At 37.5% G+C, this 14,572-nt stretch overlaps 1 protein-coding gene across 1 annotated transcript in view; it reads right to left on the reverse strand.

Moving 5' to 3' along the window:
* Nucleotides 1-2,121: 2,121 nt before the first annotated feature.
* The window catches only part of CFAP47 (cilia and flagella associated protein 47), a 578,552-nt gene continuing 566,101 nt past the window's right edge, over nt 2,122-14,572 (reverse strand). The window contains 2 exon segments of the mRNA XM_063084619.1: nt 2,122-2,334; nt 7,461-7,629. Coding sequence (XP_062940689.1) covers nt 2,122-2,334; nt 7,461-7,629 — 382 coding nt within the window.

Raw genomic sequence — 14,572 nt, forward strand, 5'->3', positions numbered from 1 at the left:
TTCTCCCTATACCTGGTCACTTTTCTGCTATTATTTCATTGAATATGTTTTCTTTTCCATTTCCTTTTCACTCCCCTCTGGAATACCCTTGATACGGATAATTGAGCACTTAAGGTTGTCTCTTATCTCTCTTATATTGTGTTCAATTTTTAAAATTCTTTTTTCTTTTTTTTTCTGCTGTTATTTTGTTTGATTTTTAATTTTATTTAAATTTATTTGTCCCTTTACCAATTCCTTTTTTCCCCTTCCCTCTCCTCCTCCCCCTCACCCCATCAACATCATGTTCACTTGTCTTAACAAGTTCAAGGAATTGTTGTGATTGTTGTGTCTTCTTCCCCCCCAACCCATTTACACCTGTGTTGTTTTGAACAGGCTGTCTTCAAGGTCAGAAATTCTGTCCTTTGCTTGTTCTAGCGTGCTGCTTAAGTTTCTTTGTGTTTTTTATTTTGTTGAGTGAATCCTTCAGCTCCACAAGCTCTGCAACATTCTTTTTAGGGTGTTGATTTCTTTGTACATTTCCTCTTTCAGGTCCTGTATATTTTTTCTCATTTAATTGTGTTGTTTAACTGAGTCTTCTTGTAACTCATATAGTTTCCTTAGAATTGTTGCTTGAAATTCCTTTTCAGTCATTTCAAGGACTTCCTCTTCTATAGGATCTAGAACTTCAGAGTTATTATATACCTTTAGTAGTGGTGTACTTCCTTGGTTTTTCATATTTTAGTATCTCCCCATTGGTGTTTAGTCATTGTGGCAGAGGATTTCATGATCCACCTGTTTCATCCTGGTGTCTGCAGCAGTGGCAGGGAGTGTTGCTGACACTTGCCTGCCTGTTGCTGCCTTGGAGCCTGAGGTTTAGTGGGATCTCACCCGGCCTGGATCCCATGGAGGGTGCCAGGTTTGCGCTGCTGCTTCATGGCTATAAACATGTCTTAAAGTTGATCTGTGTTGGCTGTTTATTATTATGTTTTACCTCATTGATAGGCCCCAAGCAACACAGTCGCCTTTATTTTGATTAATAACTCATTCTCAATGGTCCAATGCATATCAAAATGACCTTTACCTAGATAATTGCAAGATATACCTGTATTGTTTGAAGCCCGAAATATATGAGCATTTGAACTACCTACACATATATGCTGGCATTTTAAAAATTAATTACTTATGAAATAGCACATAATATTCAAAACAACAGATATGAGAAAGGGTGAATCCTTCTGTCTTATTTGCTAATTTTCTCACTAATGTTTCAAATCAACCTCTACACGAAAAATTGAGCTTTAATAGCAACATTGGTATTTGAAATGCATACACAATAGAATATTATTCAGCCTTAATAAAGAAGAAAATTCTGTCATTTGTGATAGCATGGATGAACCTGGAGAATACTATGTTAAGTGAAATAAGCCAGGCACAGAAAGACAAATACCCTATGATCTCATTTAAATGTCAAATTCAAAAAAGGCAAACTCATAAAAGCAGAGATTAGCATACTGATTACAAAAGTCTAAGGGGGCAAAGAGGATTGGGGGATGTTGGTCAAAGAGTACTAAATTTCATTTAGATGGGAAGAATATATTCAAGAGTTCTATTGTTTAACATGGTGACTATAGTTAATAACAATCTAAGAAGGCATATTCTGAGCATTCCAAACAAAAAAAATGATAATTATGTGAGGTAATGCGTATATTAACTGGTTCAAGTTAGACATTCTACAATGTATACATATTTCAAAGCACCATGTTGTATAACATAAATATCTACAATTTTTAGTTGATAATTAAAATAATAAAGGACTCATAAGCAACATCTACACGAGAAATTGAGTTTTAATAGCAACACTGGTATTTGAAATATTATCATTGAAATAATGTTTTAGTTTTCCTGCAAATGTACTCCTGCACTTTGAAAGTGAACCAATCCCAATATTTGCAACTAAAGTCTATTGTAAAAAACACATATAACTCAGAAATGACGTATGACACATTCAAAGAATAGACTGTCAGCATTTTAAAAGACAAGAAAATATAGGCCTATTATAATTAAATCATTATTCCTCAGAAATATTCCAAGAGACGAAATAATCCAGAAAATATTTAGTTTACTTGAAACAAAAATGTTTTTTTATTTTTTCTTTATCATCAAAGGAGCACCCTTAATTGTAGAAGACACCCCTGTTCTTAAGAGTTTTGCATTTTCACACATAAAATTGCGCCGACGAATTGGCATGCGGTCATATTTCTTGTTACTAGCATCAATTTTTGCTTTTACAGCCTTCAATGGCATGGTTGCTAGAGGTAATCCATTGACATCATACGACCAGTACATATGCTCCGTCTGGAAACAAAGAGAGGGAGAGATATTATATGAAATATCCATAGAAGTTTAAAAATATAGGCAAAGTTTACGATAACACCTTGTCTTCTCCATGTAGGGTATGGGAAAGGTACAAAACTGAAACCACCTATAATGACAAACAATTAATATGGAACATAAGGAAAACATTTGGCTTTATGAATTAAGAACCATTCACTAAGAAATCTCTCATTAGATGTCTTCCCTGTAGGTGAACTAAGCATCTGTCTAATATAGAGAAAAGCAATCTTTTTGGTTTGCTTGAGACTGTTGTTCACCATGAATTATAACTAGCAGAAACAATACCTTTCGAGATGCATGACAATACCTTTCCTATGCATGAGAATTTGTCTAGCCACAGAAATGACTGGTAAAATATGTTGAGCTACTTTTTAGATTATGAAAGTATATAATATAACCATTGAATATACCAAGAGTGGTATAAGATCACTAATCTCAATCATATTCTAAATCCAAGTGAATACAATTTATATAGAGATTTATTAAAAACCTCTTCATTTCTTCTGCATATATGTACAGGAAGGCCATATCTAATTAGTCAGTCTAGCATTTTATTCCTGTTTATGTTCATACTAAGTCCCACTGCTCCTGCAGCATTTCCTGAAGCCACCTGTGTTAATAGGCCTTCTTCCTCACACTAAAATGTGTGTCACGTATGCTCAAAACCCTCATTCAGAATAAGTCCAAGAATATTGTAGTACACCAGGCTTGATATGTAGTGTGATACCTATCAAAGAATATTAAGTGCATGAATTTTTGCACATCTGGCATGGATTTATTTTAACCATATCTGGCCTTTATTCTAGTTCTATAGCAATTATGTATTCAGAATCAATGAGTCAAAAGCAGACCAAACCAAGAAGCGTAATACAACTGGGTTAAATAAAGTTTTACTTCACATAAGGATGTTTGATTTGAAAGACAAAGCTACATTTTGGTGATTGTGCATGTGTCACTGTAACTTTTCCCAGTACAAGTGAGCCACATCATGGGTACCAGTGAGTGAGCTAAATGAAGAGAGCTGCACCATGCCTGGCACTTGGTACTAATATGTGAGGTACATGAAGAGACCTGCACCCATGCCCAGCACTTAGTGTGCACACATGAATCAGCTACATGAAAGCTCCCCACCCAGCATCTATTGGATACAAATGAGAGCTGTAAGTGGGGACATATACCTTCACCTTGCACTTGTATACAAGACCTTTTTTAAAAAAATTACACTTAAAAGACACTATTTTCAAATTTCCTATTGTATTGCATGCATTTCAATAAAGATTCAAATAATGTTACCATCAATAAGTGATGCTATGTATATTGAAAGCTGTTCATGCCCTTATTTCCAACATGTTGTATACTAACAAGAATAATAGGCACATTTTATAAAATAAAGATAAAACATTAGTTCTTTTACCTATAGTTAAATTTCTTCAATTCAACTGGAATAAAAACAATTACCCATTTATGTTTTTAAACACATTTTATAGATATAGCTGTGTATCTTCTACCCCCAATTTCCCTTTGAAAAAATAGATAAAAAGCAGGATATGAAAATAAACTAATACTTCCATATCACTAATGTCTCATAGAATCACTGTATTGATTTTTACAAAAGAATGCCAAATTGAAAATTATACTCCTCAACTTATTTATTTAAAGAAAATAAAAACAACCACAAGATTTTTTTAAGCAGCTGAAGTTTCCATATTTAGGTAGTGTCTCTGTGTTCTGAAAAGAGATCAGCCAAAGCCAATAACCTAATAGAATGAATGACCAAAGCTATATTTTAAGGGCATATTTCTATCAATGTAAATCATTAACAATTATCTATTAGTGGATGTCATCTGTGTCCATCCAAATCCCTCAAGTATTTCCATTTCACTGCTTGCCCCAACTTTCAACTGCCAGTAGTATCTGCACCTCTTTGTCTGAAAATTTTTCAGAAACCTGACAAAGCTTTTCTGCTGATGCCAGAGTTTTAACAAGTCCTGGGAGCATTTTTCAATCAATGATTAAAATGGTAGCAATGCCCCAGTGTCCTGGCCTCCTAGGTTGTGAAAATCTGAGGTGTGTGTTCAATGCCATTTCCCAGAGATTTTTCCATAGGATTAATTTCCAGTTGCTTTCTATACCAGATACCTTGATAAAGCACCCATTATTGATTTCCTCTCCTCTGTCTCAAATATTGGCTTCCCTACATGTGTTTCTTGAGGTCACATAGCTTATATGCTACTTGGATTTGAATCCTTATTTCAGGATCTGCTTCTGAGGAAATACAAACCACAGTATATGTTTACAGTGCAGTTTCACACAGGTTCAGGCTAATGACCTATTCCTTTAAAAGCAATGCTTTTCAAACATGTATTACATATGTCTGGTTATTTCTCTAGTTATAACAGGGGCTCATATATTACTTATATACTACTATACTTATGCAAATATGTAAATAATTTATATATAAGATAAAGAATCTTATGTTTTATCTTGGATAATTCTGAGAGTTGTCACATTTTAATAAACTATTTAAGATTTATCATGCCCACCATGGAATGTGGAGCAGATTTATTACTCCTTTTGAGTAGCACCACTTTTTGTAAAACAGTTTAGTCCTTCAAAGCTACTGCTGTTTGCATTGTTTATGATTGGGGAAATTATTATTGCTCTAAATGTGGTTTAATTGAATGGGAAATTATGATGCTTGCTAACATGGCTGTTGAAATTTGTTTAGATTAATATTTAATTAAGTTATTCTTAAAAATCATCATTTTTATTTCCTAATGAAGCACAGTGAAAATCGTATAGTTGTAAATTTTAACTTAATGCCAAAACTCAACAATTTTAAAAAGATTATGATAATGTAAATAATAATTTTTATTTAGACAATGATTTAACTTTTTAAGTTATCTTCGCATCGATTCTGTGAATCAGCATGGTATTGTCATTAAGAGATAGTTTTGGGAGTCAAACAGACAGTGTTTGAGCCATGATTTTAAAGTCATTGGTTTGATACATGCAATAACTCTTGTGAATCTCAAGAGCATTATATTTAGCATAAAAAGCCAATTTCAAAAGATTACACAGTGTACGGTTCCATTTATGTAATATTATAGAAATGACAAGGTTAGTAGTTGTCGGGGTAGGGCGGGAATTACAGTGCTGGACATGTCTATAAAGGGTTAGCACGAGATCGCTCCTCTGTGGTGACTGAAGCAGTTCTGTATCTCTGTTGCGACTGTAGTTACGTACATCTACACATGGGTGCAAATTGCCTGGAAGCACACACAAACACACAAATATGAAAAATGCTGGAAATGGAATAAAGTTACTAGTCTAGCAACAGTATTTTACCAATGTCAATTTCCCTGTTTTGATATTTTACTATATCAGATAAATTGGGGAAAGGCTTCATAGGACTCTATGTATTATGTTTGCAACTTTCTACAAATCTCTGTACATTTTTAAGAAGTTAAAACATATGACATTTATAAGTCAACTGGAAATTTGAACACTAAACAGATATTTGATGTGTTAATATTATAAAATTATTGTTAATATTTAGATATGATAATAGTACCATGGTTATGATTTTTATCTTTTAGAAACCAGTAGGGAACATTTGCAAATAATACAATGTCTGGGATTTTCTTCAAAACAATATGGAAGGTGGGAAAGGGGTAGTCACATAGGTGAAGCAAGATTGGCCATGAGTTGATAAGTGTTCATACTGAATGATAAGTACATTGAGATTAATTTCTTTCTATTTATGCACATATTTAAAATTTCCATAAGAAAAGTGGAGTCAACAAAATAGTGATTTATTTAACACAGTTCAATTCAATTTTCCCCACATAAGCTATATCAAATTGAATCACTTCAGACTAACAGAAATGGCATATTCTCAGTTGATCCCATGTACCAACTTATTCTCTCACAAAACTTTCAGTTATTCTGCCAGTAATTTAATTGTTAAATCAACACAGGGAATCCAAGTACAGATTTTGTTGGTAAAGCCTTCTAAATAGTTAATTTCAGAAAATTCCACTGTACACTAGGTAAAATAAACATCATTTTAAATTATAAATTGTTTTAAAGATGCCATTTAATCCCGTTAGAGTAAACAAGGAAGTACAACAACAAGATCACTTTAAATCAGATATCCCTGCAGGCTATGGGGTATGTGAAGTGAGGTGACAGAAGCTTTATCTTCTTATTACCTAGGTTGTAAGGACTCTTAGAAAGATGAAAAAATAGAAATAACTTTCTCAAACAATATTCAACATTTTATATTCTCTATTCATTAAAACAATAACAACAAATTTTTCTGCTTATAGCACTACCTAATTATTGTTTGATTTAGAAGTCTAGCAATCACTTTGGCATCAGGAGTTGTTTGTGATAGTAAGACAACATGTTCTTTGTGCTTGTGCTACTGAAAGTAGACTGTGGTAAAAGGTATCTTTAGAAATAATTTGAAAGTTGTCTTTAGCCTAAAAGTTTTTACTATAAAATATGTGTGAAATTTCATAGAAAAATTTTGCTTCCTGGATAAATTTTTAAAATTGTATTTACCTTAACTGCTAATAAAATGATCACTTTAACATACTTCTTTTAATGGCCCAATTTACACCACGTTTTTTCAATTAAAAATAAATTTTATCTTTCATCTCATTTTCCTTATTTTAAACTTCAATATTTTGGCAATATTGTATTCCTTAATATAAAGTTTCAAAATCTCTATCTCAACCTAAAGTTAGCAAAGTCCTTAAATAAGTAGGTACATTACAGAAAATAATATACAACTATACAAATTACGTTACACTCATTATTTATCTCTTCTACATTTCCTTAATGTGGAAGGGAAGTAATTCCTTACTTTCTTCTGGTGATGACAACGCTTTTATTACATCCTGTACTTAAAATTCTGTTATTGGACAAATGAACAGTAAAACAAGACAGTGAAGTTGACTTTTCCAAAGCAATATTGTTATGGTTTATCTGTGACCACTGGGTGAAACCTATTCTCCCTAGTTCATTTAATGTTTTTAGTGACAGCAAACATCTTTGAACATTGCCTTTATAGAACTCACCTCTATTACTAATGTTCCTTTGTATTTTCTACTGTACATTTGGGGTTTGAATCCTACAATGATGAGAGTTCCTTCAGTGTCAAAAGGAAGAAGTTCTCCAACCTGAGGTTTTACAAAAAACTCTGGATCACTGCCAGGTAGGAAGTATGCGGTGAATGGCTCAGAATCTCTGGAACAAAAATGTAAATATCAATCTATTGAATTTGATCATTATCTTATTTCCTGTGAGAACATGATGAATATAGTTTGAATTCTGTTGCAATAAGCCTATACTTAATCATTAATTCTGAATGCTTGCAGAATAATAGTAAGGAGGTATTTTAAAAATTTGTAAAAAGTGTGACTCTTGTCAGAGTGACAAAATGGAATCCTAAATATTTTTTTCAATCACATCTTATATTTATAGTACAAAGACAACAAATGTTCTTCCTATAAAAAATAGAATAATTCTATATCCCAAAGGGAAATTCTTCCGTTTGTAAATAAATTCATATGTGAAACGACTGACAACTAAAGCTATCATAAAGTTTTTTGTTTCTACTACTATTCCACTATATTTTCTTACATTTCTTTAGCTTTCTTCTTGTTAAGTGAGATGAAAGCACTTCACAGTCTCATTGAAGATTAATGTTCCTGAAGATGAGTTGCTATGATCTGAAGTGAGTTGAGTGACACTTAAGATTTAAATGATTATCTCCATGTCAAGATTGACTACACTTGAGATGAAGTCCATAAAAGAAGTTGAGGAATCTCTTGGGAGAACAAAGCAGAGGAGGGGCACACTGCATGGAAGGTCGTAACTGAGAAATTTAAAATCCAATTTGACAGGGAAGATGCAAGTGAAAGGTCAAGTGCCTCCAAAACCAAATTAAACAGTGAAACATACAAGAGGACACAGAAAAGATTCAGGTTGTAACTCATTGATCTATTCAGCAAATATGTGCTGAACATTATGACAGAAGGTTTGAGAACATGGAGTGTAGATAAGGATGGCCTAGACTGGAATCACAGCTCCATCCAGGTGCATGACTTCAAGCAATTTACTCAACCTTTCTGTACCTCAGTTTTGTCATCTGTTAAATTAGCTTGATAACCCCTGTAAAGCTAGTAAATAAGTGCCTGACACATGGAAAGTTCTCCATAATAATTAGTCAATATTACTTTAGTAATCATTATCATTGTTGTTACTTGAAAATTCTTTATTAGACCCAGGCAATGAAAATTGATCCAAGAAAAGATAGATGAATAAGACAGAGTGCCTGTGGGAATTATGTCAGCAAGATGGCAGAATAGGAACTCCCAGATCCTTCTTCCCCCTATGAAGACATTGATTCAACAAAATATGCAGAATAACTCCTTTTGTGATATGTACAGAAACCAATTAAAAGGCTTCTATACCACAGCTGAGCACAAGACAAGCCACACTGAAGTCAGGAGAAAAATTCTTGGCACTCTCTTGCCATAGTTCCTCCCCCATCCATGGTGCCACATGACTGGAACAAAATTCCCAGTCTGATTTCTCCTTGAATAGGGAAAGAGAAAAATTGACCAGACATCCAATTCTAACTTTACAAGGATTGGGGCTGCCCAAAGAACCGGCTTCTGACTTGTCTGCCTCAGAGAGCTGATGGGACTTGGCATGCTCTAGATTCCTAGAGGGCACTGAGAATAATAAAAAAAACAAAGGCTGAGTGGTGTGTTGTTGCTTCAGAGGACTCATGGTATAGCAGACAGACACCAGAAAGACCAAAGATTACAACATCATAAAAAAAAAGAAACTGACAAATCCCTCTAAATAGGAATCCGCATAAACAAATCCAGAAAAGACACACCCACAGAAAAGGTTTGAGAGGCCTCCAGAACCTCCAGCCAGGCTGATTAATGAAGATCTTTCTCTGTCTGAGCAAAGCCTATCTGTAAAAACAGAGAAGCAGCTTTTTTCTTTTTCTTTTTTAGTTAATGTGCTAATACCAACACAGTTACAAGGAACATAAACGAGCAGGAAAAAAATCACCCAATCAGAGAAACGAAATGAATTTCCAGCATCTGATGCTAAAGAAATGGAAGTATATGAACTACTCAACAAGTAATTCAAAATAATTAAGGTAAAGATATTCAATGAGCTCAAGAAAATGATGTATAAACAAAATTAGAATCTCAATAAAAAAACAGAAAATATAAAAATAACCAGACAGAAATTTTGGAGATGGACAATTCAATAACTGAATTGAAAATTTTACTGGAAGGATTGAACAGCAGATGTGTTTAAACAGGAGCAAAGTAAACAAACAAACAAACAAACAAATATTTTTTAAAAAATGAATAAAAAAGAGTGAAGAAAGTCTACAGGATCCATGTGACAGTATCAAGCTAAGAACACACAGCAACATAATGGAGCAAAAATGGAGAATAACTTCACAGAAAGGATTTCTGGGGAGGAAGATTGACATACATGAGAGGTCTAACGATGGCTAGGGACAAAGAAGAAGGGTAAGGGATTATATTACACATGCATTGGGTACTACTGCCCTCCCCAGAGGCATTTGCTGCTGAGAATCTCTACAGCCCCTGTGGCAGCTGTAACCCTCCAGGGCTTTCACAGTGAAGGTCCCCTTAGCATTTGTCAGTGCCAACTCCAGTGACCTGCTTTGCAGAGGACACCGGCAGTTTTGCCACTGTGTTAACTAGCATCCATTGCCATGAAAGATCCCCTGGAGAGGGAGATGCTGCTGCACTCAACTTCCCAAGAAGGAACCACTTTAGTAAAGCTCTGGGACAGGGGCCACCTCCATGCCAACCCTGTGTTCAACCTCTACCCCAGAGCTGCTGTTGCTCTATGCATGCCCATGCTGCAGACTCCACCTCTGCTGCCAGTCTGGAAGTACTTGTATCTCTGACACTGAAGCCATTGCTGAAGCAATGTATGTCTGAACTCCAGACCCTGGAGCAGCAGACACTCTGTGTGTGACTGTGACCCAGATCCTGGGTCTATGGCACCTTCATGAACACCTGCACTTAGGATAGCAGAGCCACTGCTGCAATGTGAACACCCATGCTCCAGACCCCAGCGGCACTGTAGCTCCCTGCAACTGCTCTACAAGCAGCTGTGCCTTGCATACTTTTACCAATGCTAGCACAGGGGCACCTGTGCCCCAGACCTGTTGACACTGCTGCTCCAGACTTTGAGCCATGGTCCTTCCATGTATTACCATGCCTGAGACCTCTCTCTTAAGACACTCCACAGGCACTATGCATCAGAGAGTGGTACCACCACCACTGCAAGTTCACCCATGAGCCAGACTCAGTGCCAAGAGGGACACCTTCATCTACAGCTTTCCTGGTGTGTCAAGAAAAAGTAAGGGAGAGACACTCTGATGGCATGACTTTCAATGCTGGCATGTGGGAGAGTTGGACAATGAATGATGTGGACTGGCTTTAGTGAGGCAAAACCTTCTCAAATACCAGGAATGGTGGTCTGTGGATTCCTGAGGATGGCAGGAGGTTTGGTATCACTTCCCTGAAGCTTTAAATGTCAGTAGCACCCAATTCACACTCCCCCATGCATTTTCAAATACCCCAAGGGGGTGTTATTGCCCCTGGTTGAGAACCACTGGATCTAGTTTTAAAGCTCATTTTTCCACTCTTTGTTGGCACAGACTCAACTGTGTGACCTATTTGAACTCGTAAAACTCTATACACATCTACACCAAGATTATGTTACATATTCCCAAGTCACTCTCTTTTTAATGGAGGTTGACGCGGCCTTCAGAAGGTTCTCGTTTTTTCATCCAGTTGTTTGCAAGAGTTATGTTTTATTGATTTATATTTTTATCCATGGATTCCTTTGTTCAAGCAAGTTACTTAGAAGTGTAAACAAAGAAACTAGATGAAAGCAGAGCCTCTCTGTTTCAATGCTAAGGATGTATGTGTGTGCTGCTGGGGAGGGACTTGGAGGTGGGTATAGTGAAGTACACTGTACAGATGACAACCTCAATACAAAAGGATAGAGCTCTGATAAGAGACTTCTACACCCCAATGATGACAGATATTTACAGAAATGATTTCTTCCTGTATTTGACATTCCTTAAATTATACAGGAAGATACTTATTCTGCCTACAGCTGCCAAAGCTAATGCTGATATAACTCTAAAGATACGGGAGGGCTAGCTGGTTAGCTTAGTTGGTTAGAGTGTGGTGCTGATAACACCAAGGTCCGGGGATCAATCCATGTACTGGCCAGCCACTAATCAATCAATCAATCAATCAATCAATCAAGGTACAGGAATATTTAGTAGATTTTTCAGGGCTATTGCTATTCAAAATGTATCTGTGCAAGTCTGCCATGTTTGTTAGCATACCACAGTTCAGAATGGCCTAAATCTGAGGTTCATATGGATGTGAATGGGAGTTTCTCTGTTGGGATAAGATCTGAAGGAGGGGAGACAGAAGCTGAGGCATCTTACCTAAATAGACACCATGTCCACTAATCCCTGCCAAGTTTCATAACTCACTTCATGCTTCCCCGTGATTGCATAAACACATTCGCATGTGTGTGTGTGTGTGTGTGTGTGTGTGTGTGTGTGTGTGTGTGTGTGTGTGAGTGTGTGTTTACATAAATTGAAGACACTGATATCTACTTTGTAGTATAATAAAAATTAATAATTCTATATATGTTAAATGCTTAATAGGCTTGCAAAAACGTTTACTATTGTTATTATTATGTTGTTTTTAGGTACGGCAGACAAAGGAACAAGGAACTGTGGTGATCATGAATAATTACATAAGTGGGCTCATATTGTCCCACAATTGACAGAGCTCTGATCCTTACTGAAAAAAAATATTTTCAGTCCTTTTTCTTGAAAACAACATCACTAAACATAATAGATAACTGTATCTGGGGAAATATCCCTTTCCATATGTTTGTGACAAGAATTTGGCAGCCGTTCTCTAAGGTATTCTGAAAATTAAAATAGTTGCTCAGATAAAAACGGATTAGCCCTAGAGAAATTATACTAATGCATAGAGGAGAGATATAAGATCTTTGAAGGGGAGGAATTGCCATTACATTTTAGAGGTTTTCTAGAGATTTTAATAATACTTTTTATTCTCCATCTGGAGCATTTAAAAGCTATTTATTTCAGTCAGTGAAAAGTCCTAGAGAAAACCGCTTACAATTTCTTCACGTTTTCTTTATATGTCATCATTTTTTAAAGGGCAGTAGATTTATTGTTATTGTTAAGAAGAACCAACTGTGGTATAAGATGGCTGATAAATTAGAGATGGCTTAAACAATATGAGCATCATGATTCACTAAAGATTACCTAGTATGTGTGTATTTAAAAATATATTTATATATATATCTATGTATGTGGCTATACACACACCTACACAAGCCCTATCACTTTGTTTAATCAAAATCCTCATCCACAGTAGATGTTCACTTTGTATCATAAAAATTTCTATGCAGCATGACCCAAATTGACTATCTCAAAATAAGGTTAGCTTGTTTCTAATTACTATACTCTACCAGAACTGAGATGCAATTAGTGATAGTGGCCAGGAGTTGATGCACTCTCATTTCCTAAAATTTACATCATAGGCATTTTTTTAATGTTACCAGAAATAGCAGACATAAGTAAAAAATAGGACTTTCAGAAAAAAATAAGGAAATCAAATTTCCAAAAGTTTTACTTATTGCTAATTGCTTATATGCAAATAAAATATGTTTTAAAATAAAAAAAATAGGCAAGTTTCTTTGATACTTTGAGCTTTGTCATGTTTTCATTCTACTTCTTCAGTACACTTTTCAGCCTTGCATCATTATGCTTAAAATGATCCCTTGACACACTTTGGTCCTCTTAAATATTAAAATCATATAAAGTGGGGATTTTCAAGATGGCGGTGGCTGCGGCGGTTGGCGCAGAGTAGCTGAGGTGGAAAAGGTGACCACTGGGCCTCAGGCAGCCGGGAAACTTGTTGACCTTCCTCTCGCCATCTCTTAAGGGAGGACTGCTGCTGCTGGCCGGGCGTGGGGGCTGACCACCACATTGCCCCAGGCAGGAGAGGCTGCCTCATTTACAGGCAACAGCTTTGAAGTGTGGAGCAGGAAAAGAACTGTTTCTTAGCTGCAAAAGCGAGTCTCTAAACAGGGAACACGGCGCCAGGGCTGCTGTGGATGCAGACAGGATCCCAGAGGCCGGGGCCGCGCTGAAGGCGGCCAGCTGCCCTACTCAGGATTCGAGGTTTCAGGCCGGCATAAAAGAAGATTCCTGGGAGTGCCCGAGCCGTGCCGCGGGACCGAGTGAACAGCCCAAGGCGGCAGCGGCTGAGAACGGGGAAGGCGACAAACCAGAGGCAGAGAGTGAGCACCCGACTTGGCACAGCCCTGTGAGTGACCCCTGGCCCAGCCCTGCTCAGGGGGCTGACGCCCACCCGGCTTCTGCCTACATCACTGGTTCACTCACCGCCCCAGGGCTGCCTCCTTTTGCCAGGTGCTGGTAGCTCCAGCCCTGCTCGACTTGGTTCCTCACTGAGCCTTCCCACTTGCTTGGCCCGGCGCGGGGCTTCCTGGGGCCTGCGAGCCGGCCCCCTCTCCCACTCCCTTTGTGGTTCTCTGGTGGGGCTGGTGGCATGGGGTGTCCCCGGCCAGTGTTGGGAGGGCAAGGAAGTACAGGCAGGGCCGACTGTCACTCCACCACACCCTGGACTCCGGGCCTGGTAAACTTCCTGTTACTGGGAGGCAGTTACCATCTCTGTGGCCACCTGTTCGGAAAAATGCCTAACCAATTTCTGGTTAGGAACAGTGTGGTAGGAGAGTTCCCAAGTCTGCTAGAATCAGCCGGAGAGCTGGCTGCAGGCGGGAGCTAGACTCGGTTTATACTGGGGGGATACAAAGGTGAACAAGACCCAAGAAAGATCTACACAGTGCTACAAAGGCACCCAGAGCGACCGGTCGTCTGTGCCTACCAGAAACCTGGTAGACTTCCTGGGCAAGGCGGAGCCGAGCAGGGTCTTGAAGGCCCAGCTGATAGACGAGGGTTGCAGAAGACATGTCCCAGCCCAGCCCAGTGCGCACAGAGTGGGGAGACGTGCGGCCAGGGAAGTGGAGACTC

The sequence above is a fragment of the Cynocephalus volans genome, chromosome X (assembly GCF_027409185.1).
Source record: "Cynocephalus volans isolate mCynVol1 chromosome X, mCynVol1.pri, whole genome shotgun sequence".
NCBI classification, from domain to species: domain Eukaryota; kingdom Metazoa; phylum Chordata; class Mammalia; order Dermoptera; family Cynocephalidae; genus Cynocephalus; species Cynocephalus volans.